Source organism: Gallus gallus, chromosome 1, assembly GCF_016699485.2.
Source record: "Gallus gallus isolate bGalGal1 chromosome 1, bGalGal1.mat.broiler.GRCg7b, whole genome shotgun sequence".
NCBI classification, from domain to species: domain Eukaryota; kingdom Metazoa; phylum Chordata; class Aves; order Galliformes; family Phasianidae; genus Gallus; species Gallus gallus.
Window position 1 is genome coordinate 103,021,682 of NC_052532.1, and position 20,522 is coordinate 103,042,203.

General features: G+C 43.7%; 1 protein-coding gene across 2 annotated transcripts in view; it reads right to left on the reverse strand.

The window, feature by feature from the left end:
- CYYR1 (cysteine and tyrosine rich 1) overlaps window positions 1–20,236 on the reverse strand; it is a 56,762-nt gene extending 36,526 nt beyond the window's left edge. The window contains exons 1-2 of one of the 2 annotated variants that reach the window (XM_040670963.2): window positions 20,127–20,236; window positions 17,982–18,084 (exon numbers count right to left, since the gene is read on the reverse strand). In XM_040670963.2, the coding sequence (XP_040526897.1) occupies window positions 17,982–18,084; window positions 20,127–20,208 (185 nt within the window). In that variant the 5' untranslated portion in view covers window positions 20,209–20,236. Of the gene's footprint in view, window positions 1–17,981; window positions 18,088–20,126 lie in introns of both variants that reach the window. The other variant, XM_015299155.4, reaches the window with a different exon arrangement.
- Between the last annotated feature and the right edge of the window lie 286 nt (window positions 20,237–20,522).

Consider the following 20,522-nt stretch of genomic DNA (forward strand, 5'->3'; position numbering starts at 1 on the left):
TACTCTTTTTTACCTGCAGATTTAGAATATTTACCAGTACACAACTAATTGACTCTCTGGAGAACAAACCCAATTCTGCTTCCTTTGAAGCATCAGGAATCTAATGCTGGTTATGTGGCATCTTGCAAGCAGGAAAACAGAGGTTGTTACTACCTAGCATTTCTCAGGTCATCTTGTTAGGGAAATAACTAGCTACTTTTATTTCCACTAAATAGGCTGTGATTTATTTATTTATTTATTATTCGGCAAAACAAAAGGTCAGCTGACTCCCCTTCCATCCAGCCCCAAAATACACCCTGTTTCTGTCACCACCCAGCATATGCCTTAATTTATATTTCCTTCAAGCCTGCATTATAAATAGACTTCTACGGAGGTACTGTGTGTGCAGATACTTATAAATGCCAGAACGACTGTGACACCAGCCCAGGGGGCCAAGAGACGTGCACGGAGCTGAGCTGAGTGATGGAGAGCGCTGCACAGTCTCTGCCAGCGAAAGGAACATATTTCTGAGGGCATGCACAAATCCTAAATGTCCTGGTTTAAACAGATTACCAAAAAAACAAACAAACAAGCAAACAAACAAAAAAAAAACCTGAACCCAAAACTTAAGTCCGTTGAGAATTCTGAACATTTCTTACATGAACTACGTGTGGAATTATAAATTCCAGGCTTGGTAGCTTCTCTGTTTAAGCATCAGGAGATATGCACCACAGCCCATTTGCATCCCTCTGCCAAGAAGATAATGGGGCACCACTACAATGAATTGCTAAAAAGATGATGCTTTATTAAAGGTAGCTGGTCTGGTTACAACCACGTATCTCAGCAGAAGGAATTTTTCAGGAAATCAAGCATTTGCTCCCATTGAAACCATTTTCCCCATCTGCAGTCATTTACTCCCCTTTGGTCACTCATTCTTTCTGTACTGTCTGCTTGACTGACAGATACTGCAGGGAGAGGCATTATGTGGGGAATAAAAGTCTATTCCTAATGTATTTCTATCTTACTGGATGTAGCCTTACCAACAACACAAAAGGCTCCATTTCACTCAGTGCAGCACAGGCTGTGCTAAACCTACGCCATCTGGTGCAGAGGCACACAGTAAGTACCTATTTAAATTTAGAGAGTAGCTCCAGTATGACCTACAGATCTCAGCAGTAGATGATCATGTCTGAGCAACATTATGTGCTTCCATTATCACCCTGCCTTTTAAATGGAGCCCTAAAGCTGACAGCACATTAGCTATTTTTGCAAGCGTTGTCTTATTACACATTGCCTTCTTCATGGCACTATAACTAATTCGCTGGAAACTTCTAGACGTGGACTATACTTTGCAATATTCACTGTCCTGTTTCCTGACATTAAGTTAATAAATTCAAAATGTAACAGCTCTACATCAAAGCACCTCTCTCAGAGCCAAACTGCAGTCTTGCTTTCAATATATAACTTTGCTTCAGGTTCTGAATGGAGATTACGCCGATTTTCAAATGTGCTGCTTAAGGGAGGCTTGAGACATCCAAGGGAGCTGTAATAAAATATACCTCCACGTGATTAGTTCAGAAATTGCTGCTGGTCTTCCAGCAGAAATGATTTGATGGCTTCAGTCCACTCCAGAATTGAAAGGCATCCAGCTCCCAACAGCCATAACTGGCCATTAAGCCACCCTAACGTGCTCCAGTCATGATGCTGACTGGCCAACTCAGCAGTAAGGCGGAAAAGCAAATGCCATTTCTGCTTAGGTGGAGGAGGAGAGGGTAGCATTACCACTAAGGAGGTGATAGTCCTCTAATCACTGCCACATCCCATGAAATACAGCATGAAACTTTCTGCTGAATTCGCCAGGAGCTGGACTGGCACCCAGGCTACAAAACAAGCAGTTTTGAAGAGAATTTCATTGTAAACAAGAAGAAAAAAGAACTAGTTCACATGGTTTGCAGCAAAGCCATATACCCTCAGCATAACCTCTTGTACTTACGAAATAAACACTACTGCAAAAAACACTCTGTGCCTTGTCAGACAATTCAAGAAATGTTACATCTCTGGCAGTAAATGCTTCCTCCTTATGCCCCATTCCTTGCGAGAACCACAACGGGCCATCCTCTCCTGTTGTGCTGACCTGGCTAGAGTAAAATGCTTCTTCCTCCTCCTCTTCCTCCTCACTGGCTGGGTGAGGTGCTGGTGGGAGGCTGTGCATTTGGGTGCTCACCTTTGTGAGGGCACTGGCGAGTCAGGCATGCAGAGAAGCAAGCTCCCTTTCCACACGCTGCTCATGCAGGTGGCAAGCCAGGAGTCTGGCAGAAAGAGGAGCTGATTTATAAAACAGCTCCGGACAATTTTGCATTTCCCCAAACCAAATCAGGCTTCCTGGAGAAGGATTAGGTGGCTAAGATTCCTCCACCACCACTTTCTGTTCCCACACTCTGTGAGTTGTTCCACACCACAGAAGAAACATCCCTGGGAACGGGCCCTTATCCTTGCAGAATGACAACTTCTGGCACTCCTTTCCTGCCTCTCTTTAAACACAAAGCACCTCCAAAGGTGGCAGATGTGCTCCTCTATCACCCTACATTTCTTGTGCCTGCCTGTGGAGCCCTGCCACCTCATCCGCAAGCTCCTGAGGACCAGCTCTTACCGTGGTGTAACACAAATAACAGAGAAGAAACCAAACATATCATTTGACAGAGCTAGTAAGTGGCAACAAGCAGGAAACAACCAGCTTGCCACAGAATAATTAAATGCTTTGAGAATTTAAAAAGAAGTGTAACAGTAAGATTACCCTGACTTTTGGTGGGAAGGCAATGTCTTCTTAAAGGTGCTAGATCTGTGGAGCAAACAATGGGGAAGGTAGCCCCCTTCAGCAGGCAGCCTATGGACAAATTTCTACAGCCCACTTACTGTACAAAGTTGGAAGGTACAACATCCTGCTTCACATATGCCAGAAAGACACTGCATTGATACCGAACCGCTCTGATGAACGGGCTCCTACCATCACTTCTGCCTATGTACTTCAGAGATTAAAATGGCACACACATGAACAATGCAGCAACCATTGCTGTGAACGTGGACCAGAAGCATTTATTACCAATCCACTTCTATAGCCTCAACGAGATTCCTACTGACTTCAGGATAAATCAAGTTGGCATTTTCAGGACCTTTGCAAATCTGTTTTCAGACTGTAGAAATTAAGACTGAGACAGACATATAAAGGCAGATTCATTTTTTCAAAGACAGTCTTGAAAATAACTTGCTAAAAATGCAACTAAAAAAATCCTATTTCATAGCTTAAATATAACACCGCTATGAAAAATATGCTAAGTAGCTTAAGAGAATGAATATATTGTTACTGAAATCTATTTCAAACAGGATGGAGCTTATTTTCACTCTCATTTTGACCTTTATTTGAGAAGATGCCATGAAACTCCAGACAATTCCCACGATTGAAATTTGGCTATTGATGGCTACAAACTGTTCAGGCAAGGAAGGAGAGGAAGAGGCTTTGTCCTTTACATCAAGGAAGGAACAGAGTGTGAAGAGCTGTCCCTTGCCATGAGCAAGATGAAAGACTATGGGTAAGAGTTAGAGATAGACACAACAACGGGAGCCTTGTGGTTGGTGTCTACTACAGGCTACCTGATCAAGTGGAACCTGTTGATGAAATCTTCTTCCTCTTGGAAGCCAACAGTACCTTGGGCTGCATCAAAAGAAGCATGGCCAGCAGGGTGAGGTAAGTGATTCTGTCTCTCTACTCTGTGCTGCTGTGACCTCACCCAGAGTACTGCATCCAGATGTAGAGTCCTCAGTACAGGAGAGACATAGACCTGTTGGAGTTCATCCAGAGGAGGGTCACAAAAATGACCCAAAGGAACATTTCTCCTACAAGGACAGGCTGAGAGAGCAGGGGCTGTTCAGCCTGGAGAAAAGAAGGTTCAGGGAAGATGTGTGGGAAACCTTTCAGTATCTAAAAGAGATCTTGCTGAGAAGAAATTTTTCCTAACATCCAACCTGAACCTCCTTTGGCGCAACCTAACACCATTACTTCTCATCCTACCACTGTGACCTGGGAAAAGATGCTGATCCCCACTTCTGAAACCTCGTTTCAAGTAGTTATAGAGAGCAACAAGGCCATCCCTAAGCCTTCTCTTCTCCAGACTTCAGAATTTTGTGTGTGCATGTGCATGTATTACTTTTTTTTAAAGGAACAAGAAAGAGCCATGCTGCTCAGACTATAAAGTCAAGAAGTAAGAACACCAAAGTCAACCTACACAAACACATTCAGTTTTCCAACACTGGGGAGTTTGGAAAGCAAGCATTCCAAAAGCCAGGGTTGACTCTGAATGCCCTCAGCCACAGGAGGCTACCTGCAGAATGTCTGAGTTTTTTGCAACTTCCCAGTGCCTCTTCTGGAGAAGTGAGCCTCTTGCCAGATGCATGAAAATGGGATCTGAGATCCCTAAGCACTTCTGAGCAGAAAGCTGTAAAGCCATTTGTTATGTTTTTAATTAAGTTGCATAGATCATCTCTCTCTGTATTGTCAATGAATTCCTGAAATACCACAAAAAAAAGACATTTAATTAGAATGCTGAAATTTTTATTGCCATTTCTGAACGTGCTAACATCACAGGAGAGGGACTCTCATTTGTGTTCAGAAAAGTTATGCCACAGAGAAAATGAAAAAAGCATCCCTGCACTGTCTTGCTAGGTGTTGTTTGTCCTGGCACGGAGGTACTACTTCTGCAAGCAAAGGGCATAAGCTATTCTATGGCCCTTCAGCTTCTATTTTGAGCAATCCAAATAATATTTCATCTGGCACCAGCTGTGACATTTTGGTTGTAATCAGCAACAGCTGGAAGGAGGCCAGCAACATATTTCACATGAGCTAGCAGCCAGCATCGAGACCTGGTGAAGAATTTTGGCCATCAATAGCCTGAGCCACTTACAGCTCTGAAATATCTCATACCAAGATCAGAGAGGGGCTCTTTTGCACTACTACATGCAATATGCATTAAGGGCCAAGTTTAAATCTGTATAGAGGTGTACATGCCCTTACAAATTGAAAATATCTCTGCCAAAGACATACAAATGTTGTAACCCCACTGCTCCATGAAAAACATGTAAATGCAACCTGTACTACAAGTACACCGAAAAGGAACGAATTCAGGTTACAGAACCCCCTTTACATACATCATCTGAGACCTTTAAAAGTGCATTCACTAAAAATGTATCTTTGTCACACACAGACATACACACACACACACATTTTCAGCCAGGGATTTTGCATTTGATTCCTCGGTCCTGACTGGCATTGGAAAATGTTCAGTGCAAGTACTAATCCCCAAAGAACTTCACCACAAACAATCCTCATTACACAGTAATTCTTTGCTGCCTCTACTTTCTGACGTGTCAGCCAGTTCTTAATCCTTTTAACTTTTTAATGAGGTAGTAGTTACACAATGCCATCATCCCATGGAAGGTCACAGATCTTTCCCCAGAGAGCACATCCCTAGCACATGGCAGGGAGGAACAGGATGGGATCCTGCTCACAGGGATGGGCAACCGTGGTACATACATATTCTGCGAGGATGAGGCACTCAGGCTAAGAGAAGCAGCTGCATGCATTTTGAGCAGAGGATAAATACTGTGGGAATTCTAGAATTTCCTCTGAAGAGATCTCTGCTGGCAGGGACAGGGACAGCAACAGCTCCCACACAAGGCCACAGTCAGATCTGTGCTAGGATGGCCATGCACATCACCACAGCACGAGAGGCACAGTGTGGTCTCCCTTGGGGAACAGCTGCACTTTCCAGGCCAAAGTCTTTTTATTTTGGCTTCTGGGCCTGTTTAGAGCTGTTAGAACAGAAAAGCATGAGCCTGGTGGGGAAGCTCTTCCAAGCAAGGCACTCGCTGCCAAGGCTTTTGTGTCGCTGCAGACACTATGAGGGCCTTCCAAGCCCTCTGGCAGGCCAGGCAGGTGGACAGAGGCAAAAAGTAAAATAAACTGGCTATTTTGTGAGGAAGCAGCAGCTAAAAACTTTATAATAGAACAGGACTGAAAATACTTGGCTACCAAACGAGGGTCAGTTTGAAGTTCAGCCTCAAGCAACTTCCTAAGTAGGTTAGACCATAAAATCCGAAGCATAAGGCTTAAATTGACAGGGAGAGAACCTCCAATCCCTGTTTTATGGCTCAGGCCCGTGGTCAGATGGGCTTGTGTTGCTCTTAGGAAACTGGTCTGAGGATTTTGCTGACACTACCAAGAAAAAAAAGTGCTTCTCAAGCCTGTGCACAGGCAGTGGAGCACCAGGAACCCTTATGGCCATGGAGCTGGTGCAGATCTTCCCTGGACAGGGCAGAGATAGCCCAAATGGTGTTGCCGACCAGTTGTGGAGGACAATCTTGTAGCTCCTCTCACAGTGGGCTGTATTTTCAGCCAGTGTAAATCAGTGCAAATCAAGTGGCTTGACAATTTTGCTCACTTAACTGACAGATTGCACCTCCTGATACAAGTTGAAAAAAAAATAGGACAGTGAGAAGAATGGAGTGACAGCCATAGCGGTGCTACTGGCGGTTATGAAGGAGCTGTTAGTTCTGCCAGTTATTAAAACCATTCAAGTGACAGATAACAGTAATATATCATCTGACTTGTTTCACAAATCCACGCACCCTGGGTTTTCTGTGAGCACAGCAAGTGTTCAGCCTAGAAAAACAACGGCATTTCATTACAAAGCCCTATCAGCACCTGAAACGTAGATTAAATTATCAACACATAACAAGGCCGAAGTGAAAACTCTTCCCCCAGGCACAGCTCTTTCAGATTTAAACTATCGCTGCTAACTGCTAACTGGCTTTCTAGGTACTGGTCTCACAAAGCAGTTATTGCTTTTATGTTACTTCCTAACTAAAAGAGGTACTGCATCTTCCCTCAGTGCCAAGGGTGTGTCCTGATGGAGTGGCTCTGGGAGACAACTGGGAAGGTGCAAGAAGGCACCCATGAAGCAAGCTTGCCCTTATCACCCACATGGTGCCAGCCTCTCTGGAGGGCCCTTATCTCTATGCCAGCCAAAAGGCCAAGCATGGGCTGGATCCACACAGCCCCAGTGTCTTCCTGGATCAGCCACCAGGTGTCCCCATGGAGGAGTCACCTCCTCACATTTTAAGCACCAAGAGCTACCAAGTAACACAACTTCCTCACAGAAGAGACAAGTCAGCCTTTGACAAGAGCCTAACCTATCCGCTGCAAGCTCCTGGGATAATCTGGGATTGCTGACAGCTCTGCAGTAACAGCTCCTCTCTGGAAGGAAAATTAAGCAGAAGAATACAGGAACTTAATCAGTGTCATCTCAGAAAGTATTTCACTGTAACCTTAGGCAGATTCCTAATTACACAAACTACAGGTGTTACTTTCCTGAACTCATTAAAATACCTGACCATCTAATGAATACACAGCACTTTTTGGCTCCCAAGGGCAGCAGCCTCTCTGCAGCTTCCCACTACACCCTGCTCAAGCAGGGTCACCCAGGATGGCATCAGAGGGGACCACAGGGCTCTCCAGATGTGATCTAGGACATCCTTCTGGGTAATTATTCATGGAAACGCAGAACAAATCCTCTTTTGTAGGAAGTAACAAAACTCTCCTCTAAACAAGGATGCAGGGCTCAAAAACCAAACCAGAGTGACAAAGTCGCGTTATGACTTGCTAAATTGGAGTGATGCAAAGCAGGGCTGCTTATCTAGCTGCACACAGGCCAGTTCACACTCAGAGGTGACACTGCCTGGCAGATAAACAATACCATGGTGCAAACATCTACCTGGAGGTCAGCTTGTAAATAGCTGCTGTCAGCTTGCAACTTCACAGCAACACAGGATAGAGTCCCTGTATCTACCAGCTGGCCCAGAGCGTCAGAAGGTGTGAACAGCTCAGACCCAAAATTCCTACTTCCGTGGCTAATGCAAAAGGACCTTCCTAGGTCATCAGAGCCTTTCCCTGTGGCACCAGGCAGTACCAGCCATTTCCTGATCTGGTTGCTTGTTCCCACATGTGTCTGGGAAGAAAAGTTCACTAGGGATGATGCAGGAAAAATCTCCCTTCCTGATATAGGATTTTAATTTGAAATAACTTAGGTTAGGAGATAGTGACAAAGTAAGTTTACCAAATACAGATGTTAAATACCATAGCTTCCCTTTCAATTTCAGCATATTATCTTATTTTCTTGATGCAACACAGTATTAGAAACACACAAAACACACAGCACCCCTGTAATATAGCAATTCTGAAAGTGTTACTGTCAAGCTGACATTTTATTACATTTCAAGAAATATGTTAATTTGATCACGAGTTTCATTTAGCAGTATGAAGGCTCAAGAAAAAAGATGAATTGTGCTTTACTTAAAACAATTTTAAATGGAGAATAAAGCCATAACTTCTCAGCCAGCCCCTGTCCCCTTGAAGCTCTGTTCTTTTGCTCTCCTCTGGAATTTAATATCACATTATCTCTGCAAGGAGCCACATGAGGAAAGCAATGCGAGGTAAGCAGACAGGCGATTCTGTCATGCATTTTCATAATTTCAATTTATGTAAATAGGCCATCCACTGCCAAGCCAAACACAGCGTTACCACAGTGGGCTGAACAAACAATATTAGCTTTCAGCCAAGTAAATATATTAGCTATCATCGGACACAGCCTCACTGAGGTCTCAGGGGACAAGGACCATGCAGAATAGCAAGTGGTCAGCACACTGCAGAGCCCTCAGCAAGCAGAAAGGCAGACAAAAATAACTATTGTTGTTGAAATGTGCAACATTTGCACATGAGATGCTCTGATGGAATCATTTTAAGGGAAGGTTTCTAACTCCTCAGGTTAGATTAACACTATGCATCTCATTCACAACCGTGAGAGCTTTTGTGCTGAACAGGGCACTGAAAGAACCCTCACATGCAAAGTCCCCCTCTGCCTCAGGAGGTTTTCATTGGAATATATGCTCATCCATGACATTTTCAGTGTCCAAATTCACACATCAAGCTTTGGCTCCAATTAATCCAAATTCTACCCATAGCCCAAATAAATTGCCTTTTTTGAGATCATTTATACCCCTTTTAGAATTGACTAGTCCATCCTATGTGGACGGCAGGCATGCAACGCCCAAATGCTGTTCCTTTGCCTGACAGGATATTGCAAGTAGAAGACTCTGTTTTGAAACCTTTGGACGATAATACACTACACAAGTGGAAAGCAAAGATGATTACAAAAAAAACCCTGCATTTTTTTAATACAAAATACCATACTAACAAAATTCTCACTACTCTTCCAGGAAAATCTTAAACATTCCAAGAGATACATTTCACCAAAGTCTTGTACAAAATATGATTAGTGCTGCTTCAGTTCCAACAATAATAAGTAAGTGATAAATCTGTGCTGGCTGCTTATTTCTTTTCCTGCAGGTTTACATTTCCAAAGCAGCAGATGAGGAGAGGCCTTAGAGCTCAGGGGCTAGCTGAAGGATTTGATCCAAACAAAAGAATTAAGAGCTGCTATCATGTAACATTTAAACACCATCGTATTATAAGCGCTACTTGTAAGTGAGTAATTAATTTTGGGTCTTTCCAATGCTTGCCTTCTGTCCCTGCATTTTCCTCAGTCTGTTATCACAGCGTTCATTTCTTGTGTTCTCCGTGCTCAGGGGTTTGTTGCAGAGGCATTGTGAAAGGAAGGAACATTGCTTACCTCCCAGCTGCTGGAAGGAAAAAAACAAATGCACAGACAGCACAGGAGCAAACAGTACTGGGGAATCACCGATCAAAACAGCAGTAAATGGCAGATCACCAGCACATACATTAGGGACAGAATTTTATACATTATTCCTAGCCTGCAAACGTTGGTGCCTTATGGGCTGCTCAGTAGCTGGAAACAGCTACAGGGCAACAGTACCCTGGTTATGCTTCCCTTGGATCACCTTGACTAAGGACTGCATGAAGAACCAGGGTAGCAATAGCTTATACAGTCCCTTTATGCTTCAACAGCATTGTAGGAAGACCACAAGACACCCCAAAATAAGGTTCACTGCATCTTGGCCAAAGAACAGATGATGTTTTAACACTAGCAGATCCTTAGTACCTCTGGTGTTTGTTACAAACTGTACCACGGTCCTCAATAAACAGAGAACCTAGAAATTCAGCATTGAACCAAGCCTCCGTTGTGCGCAAAAAGAATAATTCCATTTAATGATAGCAGTAAAAACCTCTTATCTGTGCGAATGAGCCAAAAGAAGGAGGTAAGATGATGGAGCATGCCTGCTGTCTGTGGTATTAGTGCCTCGCCAACCCATACTAAACACACATACAGTAAGAACCCAGACATATCTTGAGTTTTACAAAAATAAATCATTAAAGAAAGAAAAAAAAAGAGCTTTATGATAGCTATGATAAGTTATTCCAAATGTAAATGTCATGACTTTTTCTTTTTAATGGAGAAAAATCATTAAGAAAACTTCACTGAATTTCTAAAGATTACATTAACTATGGAATTTCCATCTAGTTGTGGTTATAAATCTCAAAGGAACTTGTGACTGCCCTGTGAATTAGTAGCTCATTTCCTTTAAATTTTAATCACTCACATGCTCCAAACTTTGTTTCTGTCTCTTAAAGAGGTACATTTAAAATCAAAATGAGAGTTTATCTTTCTAGGACAATATTGTTCAACTGCTGAACGAGTGCAACCGCTTTTATTTGGACTAGTTGCAACTACACTGTGCACTGCATCATATGGCCCTCTTGCCCAGTTTTTGACCCAGAAGTATCTTCATTAATAAGTGTGCTCTCAGTCAGTTTGATATTACTTACTACAGGGAAACCAGTACAAAATGGAACAGACTAATCCTCTGAGAATCCTCCAAACTCTGTGAAATCTCGGAATTAGCTAATAAAACAGAAATCATTCAGCTGAGGGCAGAGAAGGCACGTATGTATCTGAGAAAAGCAGGGAGCTAATGCAGGGAATGGATTAGTCAGCTCAGGTGGGATTTGTGCCGTGTACCTCCTGACCCCTCCACAAGTGATGCACCTCGGTAAGTGGCATGTGAAGTGGGAACAAAGGAGCATGGAGTGGCAGAGAACATTGAGGATACTGTGGTGATGGAGAAAAAAAAAAGTGGCTTTTTTTTTTCCTTCTGACAGCTGGATTCAACAAGGTATCCGAGTTTACAACTTGCCTAATTAGAACCAGTGCATGGAGTCCCCACTGAAGTACGTAGTAATTAGCTATTGACTTCAACAGGATGAATGATCCATTGCATCCACTCACTGCCTTGAAGTTATACATGCATTTAACTACTCTGTTGAACCGATGCCTAGCAGACTATCAGAACTTTCTGGAAAGCTTTGGATGTACAGACGACTGACTGAACAAAATGACAGTTTCTTACCAAATGTAGGGATGTATCCTTTCCCACCTGGATAAAGGAAAAAAAAAAAAAAGAAAAAAAAAGAGGGATATAAAATAACAGACAGAAGAAACAAGTCTTACAAAGAACAGTTCACTTGTCATCAATGTACTACTCCAGGCCAAGTCTGTAGGTTGATCTTATTAAATGTTAAGAAAATATTCACCTTTTACATGACCAAACCTTACAGAAAAATCTTACAAGCTTCCAAAACAGACCACTGCAAGTGATAAACACAAAACCATCTCACCTTTTCAGTGAAAATACATTTTAGAAATAAACAGTGCAATAAAGGAAAGTTAATTCTGCTGAATCCCTTAAGAATGTTTATTTCCTCCACTCCAGTGAGTTTTCTGTAAGTCACAGAAAGCATTTCAAGTGATTTATATCACAATGCATCCATTTTCAGTCCAAACTCTAGCAGTCTCCTAAGCGATGTAAAACAGATGATCCACAGAGATGTCAAGAACTCAGAACCGTGCTAACCTTTTTTTCCTCACTAATAATAGAACATGCATCTTTAGAAAAACTTCCAGTTTTCATTAAAATAATATTCGAGTTCTGATGCCTGCTTAATAAAAATCCAACAACGCTGAACTTCCAGAAACAAACAGCTGAAAGAACTCAGTTTTTTTTCGGTCCCAAACATTAACAAAAGTTACTCAGATGCCCTCTGTAGAAAAGGAATAAGAGTTGGAAAACATGAGACGGGAGCTATCTTTTGATACCTTCTGTTTGGCAAATAAAACAGTTTTTTTTTTCCACTTTAAGCTGCTTGTCACAACACAGAGTCAGAATTAAAAGCACAATGGGCTATAGAAGAGACGCCCTATGTTTTAAATCTGGTGCTGACAAGGGTTTCCTTTGCATCTGTCATAAGAGCAGACACTGCTCTGATCGTAAATCTGATTGCACATTCTCTACTGAAGGATATGAGCTGGAACAATAGGCATGGAACAAAAAACAATGGAAGTTCAATCGCTTTGCAAAGGTCACATTTTGACTATCAGCTCCTTCTCCAGCAGATCTTACAATGAAAACGTGATCCTAGGTCTTTCTTTAAGCTGTAGTTAGTTAATCAACCCCCTGCACAGAGCAAGCTGGACGCCCCCTCTTGCGGAGTTTTTCCCAGGCTGAAGCATGAATAGCACACTTCCACAGGCATGGCACATGTTAAAGACCAAGGATTAAAAGTCCGAACTCCTATCCCTCTCTCACCCAGAATGAAGGGGAAACTGTTTTAGTCCAATTATTGGCATCTTGCCCTCCTCAGTGACATGTTTACAGCCGGCCCAGTGCTTAAAAAACCATCCTCAGGCTCTGGTTCTGTCACCTAGCAGATTAACCTGCACTGCATGCTCTTCTGAGGAGACTCTCCTGACCAGAGGCCTCAACACAAGCCAAATAATTTCTGAAACAGGCTTTTATCTTACCTGCTGGCACTGTATCAGAAATTGGAGAGTCAGAGGCGTGAGATGTTAATTGTCAAGCAAAGTGCAGTTTTCCATATTGTCAAGAAGTACTCCAATCACAGGCAATTTTGAACATTGCACTGATGAAGAGGAACCCATTTTTATTTTAAGCAGAATATCAAACAGCTGAAGTGCAGACATAGAACCGTCCCCAAGCCATATGTTGCTTCACATATTTATTGTGGGATGCCTGAAAGTATCTAATTTTAATTATTTGGAATATATAGTGAATACTAACTTCCTGATTTTTTTTTTTAATTCACTATAAAGTTTAGAGGCTATGCCTCTATATTCTTAGCTCTTAAAATGTTAATTCTATCCTTCATTGTGCTCCTCCTCCATTCCGACCATCCATTCCATACTGCCACATCAGGTGAATCAGCTTTAGGAACACTCTTGAATGAAAAAAACTGTCATTCTCTGAGGTCACCTACATTTCTCACAGCACTACTGGATATGAAGTACTTCACATCAAATGTCACACCTAGAGACACTCACCATACACATTTTTTTCTTCAGCTTTGCAGGCCGAGGCCTACACGTGATTTTTACACTTACTATATTTTCTGCCTCCTTTCCTCCCATTCTTTCTGTCTGCCTTCCTTCCTTCCTGGCTACAGTGTGCAGCCTCTGGACTTCGGAGCTTCTGAGGAGTGCTGGGGTTTGAGGCCAGAGCTGAAGGCAGTAAGCAGATGCCTCCAACTCCTCTTAGTGACAGAAGGTGAAACACTGCTGGCTGGTTAGTTATGAAGATATTTTGCTGGAGGCAAATCTGGAGCAGGTTTGAGAGAAAACACACTGCAGTCCTCTCAGTCCCTTGCCTGGCGGCAAGCTGCAGAAGCAGATGCAACATGGGAAAACTGATAAAAGGTCAGTCACCCATGATTCAATAGGCATTGAAACTAGCTTCTGAGGAGGAGGGGAATTTGTGTTTCTTGACTTCAAGAGCCGGGATGATGCCGAAGGCTGGAAAGGGCATCCCAGTGCTACCTTTTGATGAGAGGTGAAAAGTTGGGCAGGAGGAACAGTCTCACCATCCAAGTGTTCAAGCATCTTTTCATTTATTGATTACAATTCTATTACATTGCCCATGTCCAAACAGAAACTTGTATTTGTCCAAGAAATACAGCGTTTTTAGAAGGACTAACTATTGAGCACTAGATGCCTAGAGAATAAACAGGAGGAAATGCATATGCATCAGATGTAATAATGTCAGTTTGTAATTAATGAAAACTAGTGGGAAGGGAAATATAGCTGGAAAACTAAGACTGTAACAACTTGCTCTGAAAGGGTATCACGAAAAGCAGGGGGAGAAGGAGGAAGAAGTATGTGCCATTTTACATTAGAGATGCTCATGAATTTACAGATCACAGATCTTGAAAGCTTACGGATTATACCTGTAGTCCAGCTAAAGGTGGTATTATGGGACATTTTACAGTCCTCGGAATCCTAATACTAGAGTGAGCTGATAACTCTGCATCTGTTCTTCAAGTGCAGAAAGAAAAACAGGCTAATCACAGATGCACACAGCCTGGAGGATGTTTGCTGAAAACCTCATCTGACTGAAGAAAAAAATTCCCCGGTGCCCTAGAAAGATGATGATTTCCTCAAATAGAAAACTCCAGAACCCTACATGGAATATCTCAATGTTGAATCTCATTTTAATGAGAGAATTAATCACCTAAAAGCTAAAAGCTGCCTAAGTATCAGTGATCGTGATCTAGTCACAGTGACTGTTTTAAAATTAGGATACACATTATTGGCTGGTGTTTCTATTCTGTTCGCACACTCATAGGCATACGAGTCTAGAAAAAGAAGGGTGAAAGGCGTTAAATAAAACATGGAATTCTTTTAAAAAAGAACCTACTGCGTGTTGAAAGGCTCTTCCAAAACTGCAAGGGAAAGTTACTCTTATGTAGAAAAAACGTCCTGGAGAAGATAAAGAACAAAAACCTCAGAAAGACATGCAGAGGAGAAAAGTTAGTGATGAACACATGAAGAAGCACTGAGAATCTCTAAAGAAGCAGATGAGCCAGTAAAACACTAAGGACTACTAACAGTGTTTTAGACAATAAAAAAGCACTCTAAAAATAGCCATGCAGATCAAGTCCACTCTTCAGTGTAGGCAATAAGGTCAAAAATGATGATACAGGAAAACAAAGATACTGAAAGAACATAACAGTGTGGAACTATCAGGGCACATCACTTGTTGGATCAAACCTCTAAAAGATTTCTAAACTCAGTTGTTCCCAGTAAGACACCAAAAGATGGGTCACTAGCAGTTATTTCCAGATTCCAGGGATTGTGTCCTGCAATGTAAATTCACAGGTTTGTCATTTGGGGGTGAGGTGACATGAAACTTCTTCAGGAAGACACGTCACATAAAATAAAAGACCAACATGGTGTGAAAATGGATGGTTATTGTTATGGAGCATAGTTAAAGTCACATTCTGAAGTCACTTGTTCTGCCATACCACTAGATGCAAAGCTGGTAACTCTAGCAAAGAAAAAAAGGCTTAAAGTAGCAGACAGGTCTTGAGGACAATGACTTAAGAACTTAGACATGGAAGAAACTACTAAGTTCATTTATGTTTTCAATGATGATCATTTGCTTCAAAACAGATACTGAAACCTAGGTGCTCAAATACATTTAAAAAAATAATCCCAGTAAGACTTCTATCAAAACCCAGTGCTCAGCTCTAACTGCCACATTTCCAGAAGGAAGTGAAAATAATGGAGTGAGCTTGAAGGCAGGCTGAAGAATTGACCCCTGGGTAGGGCAAAGGAAAACAAAGCAAATCTTACATGTGAGGCTGATGGAGTTCAATTAGCTTACTGATAAGGTTGAGAGCTGTCACAATGACTATTCAGGGCCACATTTCAGACTCACAGATAACCTAAGAACTGACATTAAGTATTTCGGCCTTCATTTCCCTGCAAAATTTCCCAGCAATGTTAGTAAATTAACTACAGAAGAGTTTACCAGGGCAGGTGGTCAATTCATTAATGCCTGAAGTTTTCAAAATAAGATTATGCATGTTTATAGAGGCACACCCCATACAGCTTTTAGTGGGAAAAACAAAACAAAACAAAAAACACACAAAAACTATGGCTCAATCACACAAAATGTCAGGTCAGAGGAGTAATAATGACTTGTCTTAGAGTTTATGAATTGAAGTACTTACCCGTAAAAAAAAAATGAGAAGAACGAAATACCTCCTTCAGGTCACACTCAGACAAACAGCATTTCTAAAAGCCACTTCAGCATGCATACAGATACACACAAACCTTTCTAACATGCCAGTGTCACTTGCATTTCAGTTCTAACTCAACAGCTGTTTATGTTGGTTAAATAAGTGCACAGAAAATAGGTGTGAACCTGGTGTTCAGCATGGTTTGAATATCTCAGCAGTCACTCCAAATAATCCCTTGGTCAATCCTTCCCACAGCATAGCTCTGACATCAGACTAGGCAAATGTCGATGATGTTCACAGGCAAGTGGGAGACAAAATCCACTTGCTTTGAGGTTCTATGGGAACCTTCCTTTTTACAATGTGATATGCTGTGCTACTGTATCCATCATTCCTAACCATGTATAAACAGGAATGGGTTATTCAAATGCAGCTATCTTCCCATGCATCTAAACAGAACAGCAATCTTGGATGGAGAAAAGAAAAAAAAAGGTAAAGGAGATATTCCCTAGGTGAGAGAAAAATAAAATCATTCTCCAAAAGTAATCAATCTTAAATACATGCTTTCTTATTTCCGAAGGAATGAAGGATTCTGATGCTCCATCACCATTTTATTTATTTTAGCCCAGGAACTGTCTGATCCGCTTTAAATGCTGTGGATCAATTCTGCATTAAAATGCCATCACTATGCCTACTCCTTCAAAGTGCTACATAATAAGCTGAAGGCAACAGCGACATGTTCCCCAGGTACAAAGCCTGCAACAGAGGTGTCCTTCTGGAAAAAACCTACTACTTTTGCATTCACTCCTCCGCAAGCACTGAGCAATCCACCTGACACACCACATTTTCCTTCTCTGGTTTCAGCTAAGAATACAAACCAAAAATACAGAGTCATAGAATCACTAGGATTGGAAAAGACCACTAAGATCATCTAATCCAAGTGTCAACCCATCGTCACCATGCCCACTGACCATGTCCCTCAGTGCCACGTTCATCCTTTTCACAGACAGCATGCTAAATGGTGAAGAAATTACTGATGAGGTTGACAAAACACAAGGTTAGATGCCCTGTCTTGAAGAACATTTTATGTTTTGTTTAGGTTTGTCCTCACATACAAATGGAATACTTACGGGTTTTAAGTGAATTAAAACTGGTTAAGCCCAGAGCCTGGAGTCAGGTCCACTAGCTCACAGGCTTTTCTCTTCTTCCTCACCAATGCAGAGCTAACACCTTCACTGGAAACTATGATTTTTATCAATAGCTATACCTACACATTCCTCTAGCTAGGAAATATTCATATCCACTCCAATTCACCTGCGTTGGTTCTTCTAAGCACTGTGAAACATGCTATTCACACCACAGTGTTAAAGGATCAGATTACCCTCACCTTGAATCTATTCAATAAACCCCATCAAAAGCCAAAGCACAATTTAGTGAAAACAAACAAGTCAATAGAAAGGAAAAAAAAAATAGTAATCAAAACAAAAAGGATCTAAACTACAAGATATTTGAATAGCAGTACTGTAACAAAGCATTTCAAGAAAAAAATACAAGTTTTCTACATACAGTCCTCTTCATTTGAAGAGCTTGAAGCAAAGTTCTCAGCACCTGTACAGCTTGCTTCCAAAGGCTCCAGCAGCGTTCACAAGTTAAGGACATAACCTTCAATTTCAGCAAGCTTTTTGCTATAAGCATGCCTCAAAAATGCATGCAACGTGAGACCTTACAGGATTAACAATGTTTGTTAGCAGCAAGGAAAGAAACAACTAAAACCCCCCAAACCAAAGCCTGTCAGTGTTTATTGCCAAACATAGTTTCCAGCAACCTGAATTTACATCAAGTCCATGAACAGTGAGCATCAGTTGTTCTGAAGAGCAAATATACTTACGAAAGGACATTCCCAATGTAAGCATAATATGAACAGCAGTAGGGAGCGGTCCCATCACAGCAGTAAGCCTTGCAGTCATTATCACACTGAGCCAGACAATCTTCTGCTGAATAAAAATAACATTCATGCAGTCAAACAGCAGCAGCAACAAAAAGCCATAGAATATGGCTTTAAAGAAAATGCAATCTAACAGTTTTACACAATCACGGGACTTCACTTGAGGCTTGGCCTGACCCCATAATCCAAATGGCAGCCAATTCCCTCTCATTCCAAATTTCAGTGAGAAGTTCATATTTAGATGCTTTGTGTACACATATTTCATAGCTGGCTGTATCAATCCCTTCTCATACTAAATCATTTAAAATAAAAAAAAAGAGCATTTCAAAATGTCAAGACACCATGGATTATCTTTCTGTATTTCAATAAAGACTCCAGAGAAGTACCTGAGGCCAAGCTGCCCACCACACCGCGCTGCTGGGTTGGAGGAGAGGGGAATGAAGCTGTCTGTGGGCTGGCTTCTGCCCCGTGTCCCTGCTGGAGTGGTCCAGAGTGACACATAGGGCTACCTGGGGTTCCCCAGCCAGCGGCCAGCGCTGCCCTTGCTCTACACCAGCTTGAGTGCCAGCTTGAGTGCCAGCCCAGCACAGCCCCATTGCAGCCAGCTCTGCTCACCAGCACGCCAAAGGCCTTCTTGCCTAGGCAGCCAGAAGTGTCCTCAGTAGCAATGTTCTTTGGAACTGATGAACAGCTCCAGCTGTGAAATAGCAGTAAGCAAGTTCTTTACAACTGAAAGATGTGGAAGGACATATTCTTTTATTTTAAAGCTCAATCTCCTGTTTGCTAATCACTTTGTGGTGTTGCAAAGCCCTAGGCCGTGTTCCTCCAGGTAAATGACACATTTCTTCTGTCTCATCCCACACTCTCCTTCTTGACCATCAGGAGCTCACTCACTCTGATGACTCCATTAGCATTCGTAGAATCACAAAATCATTAAGGTTGGAAAAGGCCACCAAGATCATCTTGTCCAACCACTATGCCTACTGCCCACGTCCCTCAGTGCCACACCTTGAACACCTCCAGGGACGGTGACTCCACCACCTCCCTGGTCAGCCTGTGCCACTGCCTCACTGCTCTTGCTGAGAAGAAATTGTTCTTAATACCCAACCTGAACCTCTGCTGACACAACTTAAGGTCATTCCCTCTTGTCCCATCACCATTACCTGGGAAAAGAGGCTGACCGCCACCTTGCCACAACCTCCTTTCAGATTGTTGTAGAGATCAATGAGGTCTCCTTGAGCCTCCTCCAGACTGAACAACCCCAGCTCCCTCAGCCACTCCTTATAAGATGTGTTCCAGCTTGTCATCCATTTTAGCCCAGTTTTCAATGCAATGGGGTCTGGGCAACCCAACCTCATCATAGCAACCGCTGTGGCCACCTCCTACCCACAAGCTCCCACCTTGTAGCAAGGCTTCTCTGCTTGTGGCTGCACAGTGAGCTGCCTGTGCTGCTAATCCATCCTAACACTCATCATCTTAATTTCACTCATTAGATTTCAGCAGGTCAGCTCCCACCATCTGCGCAGGAGTGGGGACAAACACCAAAGTGAGGGTGAGGGCAGGAGAAGGCACACACAGCTCTGAGCCTGCACTCTCAACTTGAGCAGTTACCCCTTTTAGAGAAGGGCTACACACCACAACGCGGCACGACAGACAGCCCCACCGGTCTGCAGGCCAGCAGAGCAGCCGGACAGTACAACGACCCCTTTGCGATCCAGGAGGGCTTTAAGCACTGCACGAGAGAGGGATGATGAAACACCTCTCCTAATTCAAGCAGCCCGCGCTCTATCAGCAACGAGGATCACTCCTTCCCGGGAAGTTACTGCAAGTGCTGAAAGCTGGGCAGCGCTCGGGATGCCACAGCAGTCCCCGTGCTCACCGCGTTACACGGGCCGTCCCTCCCAAACCGCACACTGCAGCCACTACAGCCAGGAGAGGCCTGGGGGGAAAGACCCCAGCGCCTCCCGGCACGGCAGCTCCCCCCGCACTGCCCCCGCCCGCAGCTCGGACGGGCACCTGGCGGCCCTCCGGCGGGGCCCCACACCGCCCCCAGCCCCGCCGCTCCCCCGGCGACCCGGTCCCGCTGACCTGCGAGAAGAAGGAGAAGGAGGAGGAGGAGGGTGGGCAGCGGCACCCCCCGCGCCCGTCCGCGCCGCCCCGCTGCCTCCATGCCGGCGGCGGGCACGAAGCCGCCGCCCGCCCCGTCGCGGCGCGGAGGCGGGCCGGGGGCGGCGGGCGAGCGGGCGGCGCCGTCGGGCCGGGCCCGCTGCCCCCCGCCGAGCGGGGGCCGCCCCCGGGCTGAGCCCGCGGCGCCGTGGGTGGTGGCGGCAGGGCCGCCCCGTCGCGGCCCGGCCCCCAGCGCTTCCCCGCCTCCCCGCCTTTGTCCGCCCCGGGGCAGAGCCGCTCCTCCACGGCCGTCGGAGGGTGAGGTGCTGGGCCGTTGGCTGTCCCCGCCCGCCGGGCACCGGGAAGCTTGCTGGAGAT